Raw genomic sequence first — 17,096 nt, forward strand, 5'->3', positions numbered from 1 at the left:
TGGTGTGTGTTTTTTTTTATGTTGAGTTATGGTCAAGTGTTCAGAGAGTAAGTTTAAAGGTGTGTGGTTACTATCTGCCAGAGTTATAGCTTTATGTAATTTTGATGTTTGTTTCTTGTTTTTTGTGGAAAAACTCAGGCATTGTCTGAATTTGTTTGTAGAGCAGATTGACTGTATTAATAAGGCCACAAATCTTTGAGGAAGAATTAGTCTTTGTATGGATGATTTCGGGTGATATTGTTTATGCTTAGTGTTGTTCTTGGTTTTTCTTTGGACTTGCTCGAGATCTGTGTGTGTCTAGTATGTATCTTCTTGAAAAATTCCTTGCTTGATGTGTATTTGATTTTGTTTTTATGTGAATGTTAGAGGGTAAGATGTGATGTTTCTCAGTGGAGCATGGTAGAACCAAGGAAAACTGAGTTGGCTGTTGCATACACTTTGCACCACACCTATAAAATCCATCCCCAAGTGTGTGGGACACTGTTGAATACTTTTCAGTAATCAATGTATGATATATTTTGCTTGCAATGCAAGAGGTAAGAATCTTGTAAACTGTTGACATTTAAATTGGTCTGTACTGTGCAGGGTCTTGGTGTTTTTTTTCCCCCATGTCAATTTTTCTCGTGCAGGGCATGTCTTGTGGATTGTTGATGATATGAGTTAAATGTTTAGCTAATTCCTGGTGCAGGGATGTGAATTTTTTGTACCAGAAATTGTGAATGTTGTCTTCAACAGATGTTCAGTTGTGTGCTTTCTGCATTGTGCAACAAATGTGTTGTGCAAATATTTCAACATAATGCATACTAGATGTCTTTGCTCTTCTTTTTGATCTAGTCTGCTTCAGCATTGTTTATGACAGCAGTAGACCAAAAAGTAGACCAATAATATGAGAGTTCCTCTTCAGTTGGCGTGCCATTGTGTTGGAATCGGTAGTGGATTTGGTATTAATTTGTCTGTAGAAGAGTTTTTCAGTGTTTGTAAAAAATTTATTTTATTGTTTCTTTATAGAGCAAATTTCTTAATGTTTGAATCATTGTGCTTTAGCTGCAAGTTTTTGATTTTAGTGTCAATGTATTCTGCCATGTGGACATTGTTGTTTTGTGTTTTGTATGTGTTTTAATTTTCTTGAAAAGGGTTTCAGTTGTTACATTAAATTAGGTATTGTTTTGTTGTTAGCATTTTGTGTCAGCCTGCCTAGCTGCTGTCTAATATTTGTGTATCTATTCTTTGCCAGATAGGCTTTTGAAGTATTTTTATTCTGTGCTTCTGATTGTGGATACAGTTTTAGTTCATGGTAGGTTACTATTGTGACTGCACCTGCATAGACTAGTGCATGAATGTCTGAGAGTGTAGAAATAGAATGTGTGCAATATGTAAGTGTTCACATACTATAGTTCCCTACTAGTGTAAAAGTGTTGATATTTGGGAATGTGTGACTGTTGTGCAGGGTCAGTGCCTGTAAATTTAGTGAGTGCTTCTTGGAAAAGAAGAGAGAGAGAGTGTGATTTAAATCTGAATCTATTTCAGCAGTGAAGAAGTGTTGATATTGTTAGCATCAGTGAAAATGGTGGTGGTAGGAACAGCATTGTCAATGCGTGTATCTTTATGAGCCTGAAAGATTGTGGTGATTGTTGATTTTGGGATAATTGTTTGTTGTTGTAATTGTTTGGCAATTTGTTGTTTTGATATGTTCTAGTGTTTGTGGTGTAAGGTTATTATGTATAATTGTTCTTTTTTGATCAACAACCTTTTGTACAGTGAATGTTAGATGAGAATGTGAAAATAAGTGATGTAATGAAATAACCAACAATTGCCTGAAAGATCAGGCTAGAATTTGGCTAATTAAATGATTAATATAAAGTAATTTGTCACTAGAGGTAGATATTAGGTGCCATCTCTTAACTAAATTAAATTATTTAAATAATTTATTGAAATTATAATTATTAGAACCTGTAATAAAAGAACTGACCCAGGGCGGGGCTTGAACCTGCAACTTCCTCTTGTCATGCAGTGTGCTTGCCTGTTGAACCACCTGGACCCCGAGCAAGTCTTTGTTTTCAGAGGTATATTAATTTAGATATAACCTAGATATAACTGAGTGCTGTTGTGGAGATGTTCTTAGGCTGTGGGCATAGGAGTTGTCCCCAGCCAGTGCCATGTTTAACCAAGTAAGGTTAAACCAAGTGCACCACATGGCAAGTGGAGGTTGTGGGGTCAGTTTTTTTGTTCCAGAAGGTTCTAAATTATTTAATAATTTATTAAAATTATAAGTACTAATTTAGTTAAGAGATGGCACCTAATGTCTACCTCTAGTGACAAATTACTTTATTAATCATTTAATAAGTGATACTCTAAATCTTACTGGAGTTCGTATACAGTACTAAATAAATAAATGCCACCTTTAACTATCCAGCAAATTGTTTAATAAATAAAAGTAAAAACGTTTTCAACTGTTTTTAACAGCCTTGTTCAGTTAACAAAAGAATACTAAAAACAGAACGCAAAGAATTAAAGATGAAAAACATGAACTGCGCTTGCGTAAATACAATTAAGATGTGCAACAAGATTAACCATAAATAAATTAAATAATATATAGTAAAAATAACAAAAAATATAACATAAGAAATAAATATATATAATAACAAAATACATAATAATAAAAAACATGGCTGCAAAGGAATAATTTTGGATAACTATATGTAATTAATGTGTGTTACTGTAAAAAGATTTCCATGCAGTTGACAATGTGTCTGCATTTCTGTGATTAATGAGTAATTTATTTATGGTTAATCTTGTTGTGCATCTTAATTGTATTTACGCAAGTGCAGTTCATGTTTTTCATCTTTAATTCTTTGCGTTTTATTTTTATTATTCTTTTGTTAACTGAAGAAAACCGTTAAAAACAGTTGAAAACGTTTTTATTTTTATTTATTAAACAATTTGCTGGATAGTTAAAGGTGGCATTTATTTATTTAATAAGTGATGTAACTTGTCTGTGTGCTGTCATGTCTGTTTCAAGTTTTGTGGTAGTGTAGTAAGTATGGATGATAAACTTGTTCATTTCTGATGTCCATTTTGTCTGTTGGCTTGGTTTACTTGCATTAGTGGTCTGGCTGTATTGCCTCAAACATCAAGGTTTGGCCGGTTTCTCACAACCGATGTGGTCATTGCAGTTACCCTACTTGGACCAGTACTGCTTTTACCACTGGTGGCCAAAAAAGACTGAGGCAGAGGCTCATGTTCAAAAAATGTCTAACTCATGAGTGCATCCTTGTTAACCTGGGTGACATCTGAGCTGATATTACATTTGGATTGTGTTATTACCATTGTTAGATCTCCATAGATGTGGGTTCAGTCACTCTTGGCTTCATTTCTCCTCACAGACCTCACTGGTGACGCTACTAAGAGTAGATGCTCCAGATGACTTAACTCTGTGGTTCATCAGAATTACTGAGCTCTCTCGCCATAGCAAGGTGGTGACTGGTGAGAGCGTTGTTGTTGTTGTTGTTAAGAGTATTATTATTATCATTATCAATAATTATAATTATTAACAAGACTATGTCTTATTAATAATTATAACTATTGTTTATTATTGCCAATAAGATTATGTAAAGACACAGTTTTATTGACAAGACTATGTCTTGTTTATAAAATCGTACGTCCTGCTATCTTATCAGCTTAGAGGTATAAAGGAGTACATGTCAGGAGTTGAAATTTGGCAGAGTATTAGGTGCACAAATCATGCACACAGGGCCAGATTTTAGGCGATTGGTGCCAATTGGGCCTCGTGCTTGAAGGGGCCCCGCATCATGTCAAAATTTATATATTTAAAAATAGTACATGTTACAAAAATAAGTATCTAGGTATATTATTATTAAAAATAAAACAACATATATCAATATGTAAATTAACAGTTAATTAATTTTGTTATTTAAAGTTTGAGGGGCCCCGCAAAAAAAAAATTCAATTGGGCCTCGCACCTATTGGATCCGGTGCTGCATGCACACATAAAATAGACCAGACTTGTAGGTGGTCGGGGGACCAATAAAATACAAAATGGCGACATTCTCTACAAACAGGCAGTAGTGCCAGATTTGTGCATGCATTGCTGGTTGGTAAGTTGGAAATATGAATATTGTGAAGTTGAATTTTGACAAACGCGTGCGTTGGGAAGTTCGAAAAACGAATGTTGCTAAATCAAATTTGGACAAACGAATCTTTGAAAAAACCCATTAACCTGTCCTGTGTTATTCCCCACATATTTCTGGTCGCCACGTGCTAACCTTGACTGACTGACCAGAGATATCTCGTTTCATTGTCGGAACTTTTTGAAACTAGATGGCGCGTCGTTTTAATTTTATATTAAAACTTACTTCCGAAATAGAATTATTTTTTTCTTCTTACATTTATTAATATATATATATTTCGTTTGTGCAAAATAAAAAAATAATTGTGAACAATACAATAGCCACCATTATTTTTTTTCAAAAATGGAAAATTTTTGCATTGACAAAAATTCAACAGAGTGCATCACACAATGGAGAGAAATTTCAACATTCAATAGGTTAATTTCAATGAAAATGCGTTGTGGAAGACCTCGTGGTTGTGGTCGTGGCTGGTGAAGTTTGAATGATCACGCTCAAAACCAGCGATACCAAAGATGATTGGAGAATGAGAACAAGTGTTGAAGTGATCCCGCTTAGTAGTGAGTCTCCGAGACATAGTCTTGTCCCAAATACGGTTTTGCCGTTTTACTTATTAACTTTAAAAGATAAATGTAAGAAGAATAACAGAGTAATATTGTGATTTGTTTAGTTTTATAATATATATTTAAGTTCTTATTTTTTACATTATTAATCTTTAAAAATATAATTTTAGATTATCCACCTGTTGGAGCACCTACAGCGCCACATTATCAGGCTATGCCAGCTTCTGCTGCTGCTGCTGCTGCCGCTGCTGCTCATCCTGCCACAATGACTGCACCATATCCTGGTTATCCTACAACTGCATTTACAAGTCCTGGATATTTACCATCTGCACCTACATATCTGCCAGGTAAAACAAATCATTCATTTAAATTAGGTTATAAAATATGGTGATTAGATTTCAAATTACTTAATTTGAAGTAAATTAAAAAAAAAAAAAAATACATATATATATTTTGAAAGATATTTTTTTTTTGAAATGTTTTGAAATACAGGTACTCCTCACTTTATGACCTATTTGCTTAACGACCAATCGAGTTTCAACCTGCAATTCGGGGAATCCCCTTTCTCAGCTTGAGTGTCGATCAGTGGCGAATGGTGACATGCACACTAAGCGTACTATAATAGGCTAGCGCATACTATAATTGACTTATAGTACTATAATAGGCTAATAGCATACTATAATAGTCTTTTTATGAATAAATTTTGAAGTTTGTTGCATAATTTGTATAATTTTACAATGATCCCATATTCCTGACACAAGCTCCTCGGTTATCGACCAATTCGCTTAACGACGTAGTCATTGGAATGGAACTCTGTTGTAAAGTGAGGAGTACCTGTATATATAACACTTCAAACATTGAAGTGACTGGATGTCCACTAAGATTTTATGAATACAAATCAATAAGTCAGATGTAAAGATCATAGTTTTTAAACTGTAAAAAGGATAAAATCTAGAATAGTTTTTAGAGAAATAATTTGAGGCATGTTTCAAGAGAATTTGAAGATGTACAAGGTTGAATTGATGAAAAACAATGCAATGAATAAAATTTGTGGTAGAGAAATATTAAATTGAAAAAAGAATGGAAAGAATACTGATAAATGGTATAGAGAAGTATATACATATCAGGAATAAGATAAAAATGGGAGGAAACAAGACCAGCTGATGATTATTATATACAGAAAAGCAAATGTTGCTCGAACAATTCAAGATGTGTGGAAAACTGGAAACAAAAACAGAATAGAATTTATAGCTTGGCTAAATTCTGAAATAAAGCAACAAAAGAGATCATTCAAGTAAAACAAATTGGGAGTGGATGGAGTAGTATTAAGGAGAAAAGAAAATATACAAACTAGATCAGTGTTTTTCAACCTTCTTGAATACGCGACCCCTTTACAAGTTAAAAAAAATTCTGGCGACCCCCTAGGGCCATATTAAAACTATGTCAGTGATTTTAAAAACTACATATTTAATTTTTTTCTATTGAGACCTAACTATCAATCGAAAAACCAATTGTACTGTACAAAGAAGTTGCAAGAGCCCTGCAAATAGTAACGTTTTTTCTTTTTATTGTAGTGTAGGACCTACAAACACTTGTCTTTTTCTTTTACCTGCGACTCCCCGTGTAAGGCTTTGCGACCCCCCTGGGGGTTGTGACCCACAGGTTGAAAAACTCTGAACTAGATAGGTACTTTAAAGAACTATTCAGTGTGAAGAACGAAAGGAATATAAGAATCAGTTTTTAATTTTTAACTTCTCTGTTAGAGTTTGGAGTGGATTGTTTAACATAGCTGAAAATATTGTTTAGTAAAAATTATTGCTGGATCAAGTAGGGATCAAGCTGGATCAAAAATAATCAAATAGCAATAAGTTTATTTTGAATTGCTTGAAGAGGTAAAGATGGTTACTTGACCAGAGGGATGAGATGAGAAATTGATAGATTCAAGTTCAGAAGATAAAGGACATTCCAACTTTTCAGTTGGTCATCAGACTGGATGATATGTTTGAGATCTGAGTAAGGCTCTAAGAGTAAGTAGACTTGACTGGAGGAATTTAACCTATAATGAAATTATTTCGCCACTGTTGTTGTTGACAAAAGAAATGAATAATTTATATAATTTTATTGTAGTTCAATTGAATTTTTTTTAAATAACTGATGATCAGCAGTATTCATTCTAATGAATATTTCTGTTAAAGTAAATGAAGTAAAATTTTGGTAGCTATTTCAGTATTTTGTAGATTTCATGAAACAAACATTTTTGGCTTCACCCAAGGTCTGCTTCAGGTTAAATGAAAACTGGATTCCAATCTTAGAATGGTTTTTTTAAAAACATTTTCAAATGTTGAGTTTTAAAATAAATTTGAAGATATGTGCGTGCTACGGAGCGTCGGCTCTTTCTTACTCTTCACATAAGTAGCGCCAGGTGTATGAAAGCACGTTGCCATCTTTAGAGTTTATACATCTCCCTGTCCTGCCTGCCCTGTATATTTCAAGGGTTTATAGGGCCCTGATGTGGTCAGTGTAAAAGGCTCTTTTTATCAGTCTGGTGTTGGATAGATCTGCATGAACCTCTGGGTCGGTGGCATAAGTGGATAGGGCGGTGGTGTAATGAGCATGGTCTATATCGTATTTGTGCTCCTTGACCCTCTGTCTGATAGAACGTTTAGCAGAGCCGATGTACACCATTTCTCACCTAACCTGTTATCTCTCACCAGAATATTGTATACTCCCAGAGCTCTGAGATTGTTCTGTTTGTCTTTCGCATTGCATAATGTATATACAGTAGAGCCTCGTTTATTCGAATCAATTGGGGACTGGGGTTGTTCGGATAACTGATTTTTTTTTGGATAACCGATTATGTACCAAAAAAATATATTAACCTATCTGATTTCGAAATTTTTCTCTGTTGCGTGTCGCTTCGTGTTGAATTTTCGTTGATTTTAAGCCTAACAAAAATTTTTATAATAATAATCGAGGCTATTGTATCGTTAAAAATTATTTCTTTATTTTGTACAAACAAAATAAATATGTTGAAAAATATAAAAACAAAAAATTTATACTTTAGAAGTTAATCTAGTATCAAAAACGTTCGATTCAGCACGACACAGTCCGATTGGAAAGCTTTCGGTTGACTGGTTTTCGGATAAACGATGCTCTACTGTATATATATACTGGGAGACCTTCGGTATGTTAATTTGGTACCAGTTTTGATTGATTAAATTTCTTTATATAAAGCTTGAAATTGTTGGTTGTACTCAACCATGCTGCGTCTGATGGTTGGGTCTTGATCTCAATCTTGGTTGCGAACTCTTTGAGTATTGGGTGTACCATGCATGTCACGTGGTCTAGAATAAGCACATGCTATTTATTTTAAAATTCAGTGTTAGAATGGGTTTTTGAAACATTTTCAAAGATTGGAATCCAGTTTTCATTTAACCTGAAGCAGACCTCAGGTGAGGCCGAAAATGTTTTTCACGAAATCTAAGTAGTACCCAGGGATAAAGGTTCAATGAGTGTGTATGAGAATGACTTTATTTTTATTTAGAAAAATTAATGATTTACATTGTGGCATGGTTAATTCAAACTGTCCTAGTTTGATTGAATCTTCTCGTTAAACATGATGCAGACCTGTAAAAAGTGGTCAAACGTTCATTTTAAGAAATAATACTTTTTTCAGCAACACTTAAACAACACCTTTAAAGTGTTTTATCATTATAAGAAAACATACTAAATATTAAAAATGATTTTATATAATAATTTTTTTCAATTAAAATGTAATTTTGTTTATATTTTAAACTGTTGCTGACACTTAAGTATTTTTGTTGATTGCTGGCTTTGATTTGAAATTTCCATCAATTTCAAATCTAGCTGGCCCAATGTATGCAGTGTGACATTAAGGCTGCCACCCAATCCTAAAATGGAGACAGTTAGTACTGACCGAATGCAATCTCTGATTGTTCTGACTATATGAAAGTGTGCTGTGACAAATGGTCACCTCGTATATGGTGTGCTCTCTGTTTTTTCAATGTGAACACTTCCAATAAACCAATGTTTCTCAACCCGAAGGTTGTGACCCCTAAGGGGGTCGCAGTGATACTAAAGAGGGGTCAAGAAATAATAATGAAATTATTTTATGAGGAGAAATCATTATCATCAACTTATAAACATTTTACTTACAATAAGTACACATGTGATGGTTGCATTTGTTTTTCATTTAAAATTTTCTCCATATGTGGATCTACATTAGAAACACACAAAAACAAATTGTTTTCAAGTGATAAGACAATTCCTGTATTTAGTTTTTAGCACACCCATAGAAGAAAAATCCTTTTCACAGAGATGAGACGTGGCGAAAGGGATTAATATTTTCAATGCTTCTGTGACTAAATTTGCATATTCATGTCGATGAGCAAGATCTTCAGATGTAAATTGCAGTTTTAGCGTTTTTGTCAGCAGACATTTCGTTGAGCTGGTCGTGAATCTCAACTGGTAACTTAGCAGTGGCAACAACATTTTCACTAAACTGATTCAGTACCAATCTCTTTGAGAAAGCATTTTTCAATTAGTAATAGTAAGGCTTACTGTTATTATTCCTTTGTGTGGGGGTCGTGAAATATTAATTTTATTTATATTTACTATCTAGGGGGTGTAAGAAGGTTGAGAATTGCTGTAATAAACTAATACTTAATTGTTAAAAATTTTTTAGATTATGATATTAACCTTTGATTGAAACAAATAATTAATTTTCTTGTTAAATATGGAATAATTTTAAGAATTGAAACTTGTGATGAAATTTGCTAGAATCTGATACTTGAAAAATGTCCAACTTTTCCGATTCCTGATTCTGATTAATCATCTTATCACTAATGGATATCACTAAACTTCAGTGCTTGTTATGACAAATATGTGACAGTATTACAATGTACTTTGTATCTTGAATTACAGTAAAGTAAGAATTAAAGTTAAAGTAATATTTGTAGTCAAAGCACAACAATTATCGAGTTGATGTTTAACTTCCTGGTTTTTCTTCAGCTACCTGACAAGATTATTAGGGTATAACACACAAAACGATTTTGTCATATCTTCAAAACTTGTTACAAAATTATTTTTCTTTTGAACAATTCAATATTTTGAACCAAATTAACTTTGATTATGGCTTCTGAAAACTTGGACACCACTGCTGTAAATAATCAACTTCCATTAAAAGATAAAATGTATTTTTGATTCTTCATTTTCTTTTAGATACAGATGTAAATTTTTTGTTTAATTTTTGTTATGATTGGCATTTATTAATAAATGCCAGTCAAATTACGGTTTTTAAGTAAAACTTGTAATTCATTAATTTTTATCATTATTATAGATAACAACCATGGTTACAATTTGATATGCTGCTTAATCTGTTTAACTATACTGAATTATTTTAAAAAGTTATAATTAACTTAAACTATTTCATTACAGTACAAATATGATATAATATATCCCTTTCTAAAACAGACTTTTGTTTGTTTGCTTTTTGTAGCCTCGTATGGAAGCCCAATAGGTCCTCCTCTACCATATGGTGCAGTTAGTGTAAGTAGAAATTTTCATATTGTAGAAAGATATTTGATAAAAATATTAACTAATTTTTTTAGTAGAAAAGAATTGCAATGTGCTTAATCTGAATATTTATGTATATGATAATCATACATTTCAATTAATAAACAGAGTTTATCTGTTTTTCAACTTTAAATGAAATTGGTAAAAATTATTAATTTTTAAGTTATTAATTTTCACAAGTACTTTTGACATTGACATCTGTCATCTTCAGGTAAAAATTCATAATTGAACAGAATTGCAAATTTGGAACAGAGTGAATTTGAAATTTCAGAACAAATTTGTAATTTCAAATACACAATGATCGTATGTTATACATTTATTTTTTAAATGAAATATTAACAAATAACTCCTGGATATATGAGAATATCTCTATACAAACATTTTAATTAAAAAATTTATATAGATACCCAATGACCTAATGATACTAATATTGGGGTGTTGCAAGATCTATTGTAGGCAATGCATAATGCCTCCCAAATGTAAAGCATTTTCTGGTTATTATATGGATGTAGGAGCAGTGTTTCTTGTGGGGATGAATAGTGAGTCTACAGTTATGATCTGAAAATGGGAAAGTATTGTATGTGCATATAATAATTTCACAAAAGAAAGAATAAAAATTATATCATTCCAGGGACAGTGAAACCTCAGGAAAATGTTTTTGATCTATTATATAGTTTACTAGAATCAAATTAATTTGCATATGCAGGCTTTAAGCCAAATATTTTATTAGTGACTTTTAGAATGAACAGTCTATTCTAGCAATAAAGAAAATATAAGGTAAGATCATTATAGCCTACCAAGTTTAGACTATTATTTTGACCTAGATTCTAGGTGATAGTCATTTCTTGAGTCTAGGTCAAAAATAGTCCAGACTTAGAGAAGCCATTATAGCCCACCATGTTATGTTATGGGATCTAGATTCTTTGGGAAGGTTTTATTTCTATATTATTTTCTATCAAATGGCAGAGATCAATTTGGAAGTAAATCCTTAATTATATTCATGTTAATGAATGTAGAAAAATGATCATTTCTAATAATAATGGATGTGTTTTCTAGTAAAGCCACTTTGTTAAAAAAAAGTTAAGCATTGTGAACCTCACTGCACTAGCAGTGAGGTTCACAGTGACAATGACAGAAGTTAAGATGGCTACCACCATTATATGCATATTATGTACTGTACCTCAGATGAAAATTGTGACATATGAAAATCTATTTTAAACTTGTTATTGGAAAAGTTATAAATGCAATTTTCCACATAATCTTCTATTCCGACATAAACAGCTTCAGATTTATGAGAGAAAGTCAAAAATTATTCAGACTTTATTTTTTCAAGTTATTTACACACAAGTAGGGGTTGAACAAGTATGTCATTTTTCTATTTACAAGGGGAACTTGGGAGGTTGTCATCACCGATTTCAACTAAATTTTGTGAACATGTAGTATTTACTTGTACTTAAACCCTGCCAAAGCCACAGGACCCATTATTCCGGCATTCTCAAGAAAATAGTTATAAAAAATAGTTGTAGAAAAACTTAATTTTTTAAAATTTTATTTATGCAGAAAAGGCTTCTTCCCACTCAGAGAGCACTAAGAGGCCCAGGGAAGTCTAGGCATAGTTGGTACATGAGAATCATTGTGATGGCACAAAGAAGGGATAGCGGGTGAAGCAACATATTTTATTCTAATATTAGAGTTAGAACAGAGCGTACGACACACACATATAACCAGAAACATATACATACATCTAAATATAACAAATATATGAAAACATATATTACCAAGATAGACCCTGTAGAAACACTAAATAGCCCAGCCAGGAACAGTGACAGTATGCTGCAGCCAGCAGAAAGAGTTTTATTGGGGACCGTAATGACTTGCACACTGAATAAAGCAATCCTTTAGTAAGTTAAAACCCTCAATGTCCTCTACTAAAGCGTGGAGAAGAACCGGCCACACCTGCAACTGGTTGCAAAGGAAGGTGATCAATTTTCTTCAACAGATATCAAAAAGGCTACAGTCATACAAGATATGCTCAATAGTGTCCGGAACCTGGCAACCACAATTACAATTTGGGTTATTTATAATCTTGAATCTATAAAGATAGCTATTTAGTTTACCATGCTGCATTAATAAAGTTGCAGTGAGATGGTCATGATGCTCCCAATTAATTTTAATCCTGTGACTGACAGTAGGAAAGAAGCTATGCCTTATGGCACCATTTGTGTATGCTTGCCATCTGGAGTCCCACAGCTGAATTGAACTCTGTTGAAGAATGTGTTTAGCATGCCCTAAAGGAAGAATAGAATAGTCTATATTACTATTTAAATGTGCACTAGTAGCCAGGAGGTCAGCCAAGGCATTCCCTGGGCAAGCAGAGTGTGCCTTAATCCAAGAGGCCTTAGTGTTGTACAAGGCGACACACTTTTTGAATAAGTTGTAGGTGTCTAAACTTAGCTTGGTGGATATCTTAGGCCTTTTTAAACAAGCCAATGCAGTCTGCAAATCAATGCAAAGTAACACATGGTTCACATAATAACTTGGATTTCTTCTGTTTTTGAAGTTTAATGACAAGACAATACAAAAATATTACATTTTTGAGTCCATTCTTTCATCCAATTTCACACCAAAACAGAAGAAATCCAAGAGTTATTATGTAAACATGTAAATGAAGATAAGAAACTCGGAACCACTACTAGAGGGCCAGATCAGTTATAAAAGCTAAAGATTTGATAGTATGGTGAGAAAATTATACTTTTGTTTTTAATGTAAAGGTGTCAGATTCTACAATGAAAGGCTGATGTCTGATATCATTTTAACTTTGTAAAAAAATTTTTTTCTGCTATTAATTGTCTTTTTAACGAAGTTTTTCTTTGAGCTACTACGACTGTTACTTCTGTGGTTGGTGTGAAATTGGATGAAAGAGTGGACTCTAAAATGTAATATTTTTGTATTGTCTTGTCATTATACTTAATGACACATGGTTCAGTTTATTTTTAATTATGTAATTTAAAGCATGCCAGACAGCTAAAATTTTATCCTGAACAATGGAACAATCCTGATGTAACTTAAAGTCTAAACCAAAGATGAGCAACCTTTTTCTATGTAAGGGCCGCATTTTAAGACTTTTGAACTGATGCGGGCCGCATACAAGAGAGAGAGGAAAAAAAATGTTGGTAAATCAGAATTATTTATTCATATATAATTATAAATTAGATTAGGTATACTTAATTTAGCTTCTGGAACTGATGTAAACGTAATATATTGGAAATATTTGGTTAAATATTCGTCACTGCTAGTTTTAAATTAGTTTCCATGTGAGTAAAATTACTCTTCACTCCGTTCGGTATTTAGTAGTTTCCATGTGTCTGTTAGCCGGTTTCTTGTTTTAATTTTTACTAAATTCGTTGTGAGAAAAACTATTCACATACATAAGTTGTAAAAATAACGTTTGAATTTTTGCTGCATACTTCCTTAAGCTGGGAAATTGATATATTTATTCACATTTTATGCGTTGCGGGCCGCAGGTTGCCCATCCCTGGTCTAAACAATGCAAAACTTGCATGCCTGACAGGAAAGCCACAGCTGCCCCCGTGCCGTGCTCGGACCTTGACCCATCAGTGAATATCTTAAGCGGATAGTGGTCAGCATAATCAATCAATGCACCTTCATGTGAATATGCAGGGTGAGGAAGCTGCTCCACACTAGCATGGATAGCATAACACAATAATTATTAAGGTGCAATGTACCTTCCCTCTTAATGTTAAAATAATCATAATGCTCTGTAAGCAGAAGATCAAATGGTAATTTGTTAGCTAAAAGTAAAGCAGTTTCTCTTGAAATAGTCCTATATCCCATCTCTTCTTCATACACACCGGGGTATGTATTAAATAATTACAACTTACTCGTGCCTGTGACCGGTGTGAAAACAATTCAAAACTAACAAACGTTTTCTGGACACCTTCCGTGCCCTTCTTCAGGTTAAAATTGCTGGATTCTATTATTTAAAAACGAAACCGCCGTTCTGAATTTATACGAACGAATTCGAATGATGATAGTTCGAATGTGTGACGTTCAAGGCGCATGCGTTATAACTGTCATGTTCCGTGTTGTAACGTATTTTTTAATCTTGGTGCTCTTTTTTATCTTGGGGTCACTTGACTTCATGTGTCATCGGACCCAAATAAATTTTTAGGCATCCTCTTGTAATAAAGCTTGCCAAGCAAGCGGAAGAGCTATCTCGTCGCGTGAATTAATGCATGTTGTTGCACTTCACGCTTTATGTATCTCTATCACTTCCAGCCATTTAAGGTGTTCTATCTGGGTCGTTTTGGTTATTAGCTTGGCTCCCACGAAGTCCACATTGATGCCCGGTTCAGAAGCGTATACTGCGAGTGATGTGGTAGCTCTGAAAGAGCACCAAGATTAAAAAATACGGTACAACACGGAACACGGCAGTTATAACGCATGCGCCTTGAACGTCACACATTCGAACTATCATCATTCGAATTCGTTCGTATAAATTCAGAACGGCGGTTTTGTTTTTAAATAATAGAATCCAGCGATTTTAACCTGAAGAAGGGCACGGAAGGTGTCCAGAAAACGTTTGTTAGTTTTGAATTGTTTCCACACCGGTCACAGGCACGAGTAAGTTGTAATTATTTAATACATACCCCGGTGTGTATGAAGAAGAGATGTTGATTAGTGATGCCGACTAAGGATTACCGGAAGATAGTGGTAGGCTTAACTAAGGCGCGAGAAAGGCTGGATTTCCTGAACACATGCAAGAGAAATGGAGTGTTCCCAATGACAATATTCCGCATCCACTTACCGCCAGGCAATGAGAACATAAGGAAGAAAATGGATGTGTTTGAACAGGGCCATAAAGAAGACCAAAAAATTAGTATTTTTTAATGTAACGAAACTAATACAGATTGAAAACACATTATTCCAACAGGACCCCCGCATTTTGGAAGTGGAGAATAATAGAATCATAAACATGGCGGATAGACTTCGAATGAATCTAAGAAAACGTTACAGCAAGAAACTGAATTGGATTTTAAGGTTCCAAATACCTAAAGGCCAGAGACAACATCAATGCCCCTACGTAATATGGGATAATTTGCAAATCCCTGGATTTGTCAAGGATGTTCTCAAGTTTGGGCCAACATTCGCACTGGCACGTCCTAATAGAGAGACCTTTACATCCACGATACCGGATTTAGAGCTATTGATAAGAGGCCTCACCGACACCCAGAAAGAATACTATAGATGGGTAGCCACACTCAAAATTAAAAACAACAGGTATTCCAAAGAAATTCTAGATCTGAGGGAAAATATCAAACGCACAGTTAAATGGGCACGTCTGAATAAAGTCACGATCACCAGAGCAGACAAAACCAAGAACATAGTAATCATGAAAAGGGAAACATACGAGAAAGGGCTGCAAGAATACATAGACGAAACTCAATGCACTTAAGTTGAAAATAGCTGGGTTGAAAAACTACATTCACGAGTCAAGAGATTATCATGTTTGAAATTAGCCAAGAAGCTAGAACTAAAGAACATCACAATGGATACCCCGGACGTACCCAAGTTATTTGCGTTCGCGAAAACACACAAAGAAGGCCAACAGTTTCATCCAGTTGTAGATAAAACCAACGCACCCACCCGTAAGTTGGAGAAAGCGATCCACAACATGATTGTTCCACACATGAGTGGATATCAGTTCACCATCTCTAATCTGGAAGAATTAATCAATCAGTTAAAACAGATCACCTCCCCAGCGTACATAAGTGTTGGATTTTAAGTCGTTGTATCCTTCCATCAAGATACCACTGTGCTTCTGTGCACTTTGGGACTTCCTGTTTACGAAAGTAAATGACACAGCCCTCCACCAGAATGTGTTGGAATTGGCGCACCTCATATGTTATGGGTCGGTGTTTCAATTTAAAAATGTAACATACACACAAATGCGGGGTGTCCCGATGGGCAGTCCGTTGTCTGGGGACCTATGAGTTAGTGGTGAGACAACTAGAATCCAAAACACTCCCGAGATTCATGAATGATATCCTACTATACGGACGGTATGTAGATGATGTTGTCATCGTATGGAAGACAACACCGAACCTGGCACAATTCGTAGAAAAGATGAATGATAACACGTATGGTCTATCAATTGAAATTGGCCAACACAGCGATGCCAATGTGCATTTTTTGGATGTAGACATCAGGATTGACTCACACAGCATCCATACATCAGTCTATCGCAAACAATGTGCTAGCCACACATACATCCTGAGTGACTCGTGCAACCCAATACAAAATAGCAGCATTTAGATCGTTGGTCAGACGGCATACACGCACTCATCCACTCAACAAGCACTCAGGAAAGAGTTGAACCACATTGAGAAGATTGCTGATACACACGGCTACCGTAACATTATTCCAAGAATGTCGGAAGCCAAAAAATACGAATGAGCCAAAACATACCCACAATGGCACAAGGTAACAACCAAAGTACGGAGGTAGAGAGAATACCCGTCACATATAATCCGACATTGAAATCCATATACGAATTTATCGCCAGGAGATGTAAGGTCATCGTTGCTTACAGGAGAGGCCCAACTATATACAGTTTGTTGCGTAACGGAAAGGACCCATCTGACCCGAATAGAATGGCAGGCGTATACCGAATCCCGATAAAAGACGAGATATTTAATAGGGATCTGATCTACATAGGATCAACGAAACGCTCTATGGAAGTCAGACTTAAAGAGCATAAGGCGGATATAAG

General features: G+C 34.5%; 1 protein-coding gene across 2 annotated transcripts in view; it reads left to right on the forward strand.

The window, feature by feature from the left end:
- The window catches only part of LOC136972631 (DAZ-associated protein 2-like), a 78,143-nt gene that overhangs the window by 13,053 nt on the left and 47,994 nt on the right, over nt 1–17,096 (forward strand). For both annotated transcript variants that reach the window (XM_067267227.1, XM_067267228.1), the window contains exons 2-3: nt 4,879–5,055; nt 10,227–10,276. In XM_067267227.1, coding sequence (XP_067123328.1) covers nt 4,879–5,055; nt 10,227–10,276 — 227 coding nt within the window. The remainder of the gene's footprint in view (nt 1–4,878; nt 5,056–10,226; nt 10,277–17,096) is intronic.

This window comes from Centruroides vittatus, unplaced genomic scaffold, assembly GCF_030686945.1.
Source record: "Centruroides vittatus isolate TY-2023 unplaced genomic scaffold, ASM3068694v2 contig_299, whole genome shotgun sequence".
In the NCBI taxonomy this organism is placed as follows: Eukaryota; Metazoa; Arthropoda; class Arachnida; order Scorpiones; family Buthidae; genus Centruroides; species Centruroides vittatus.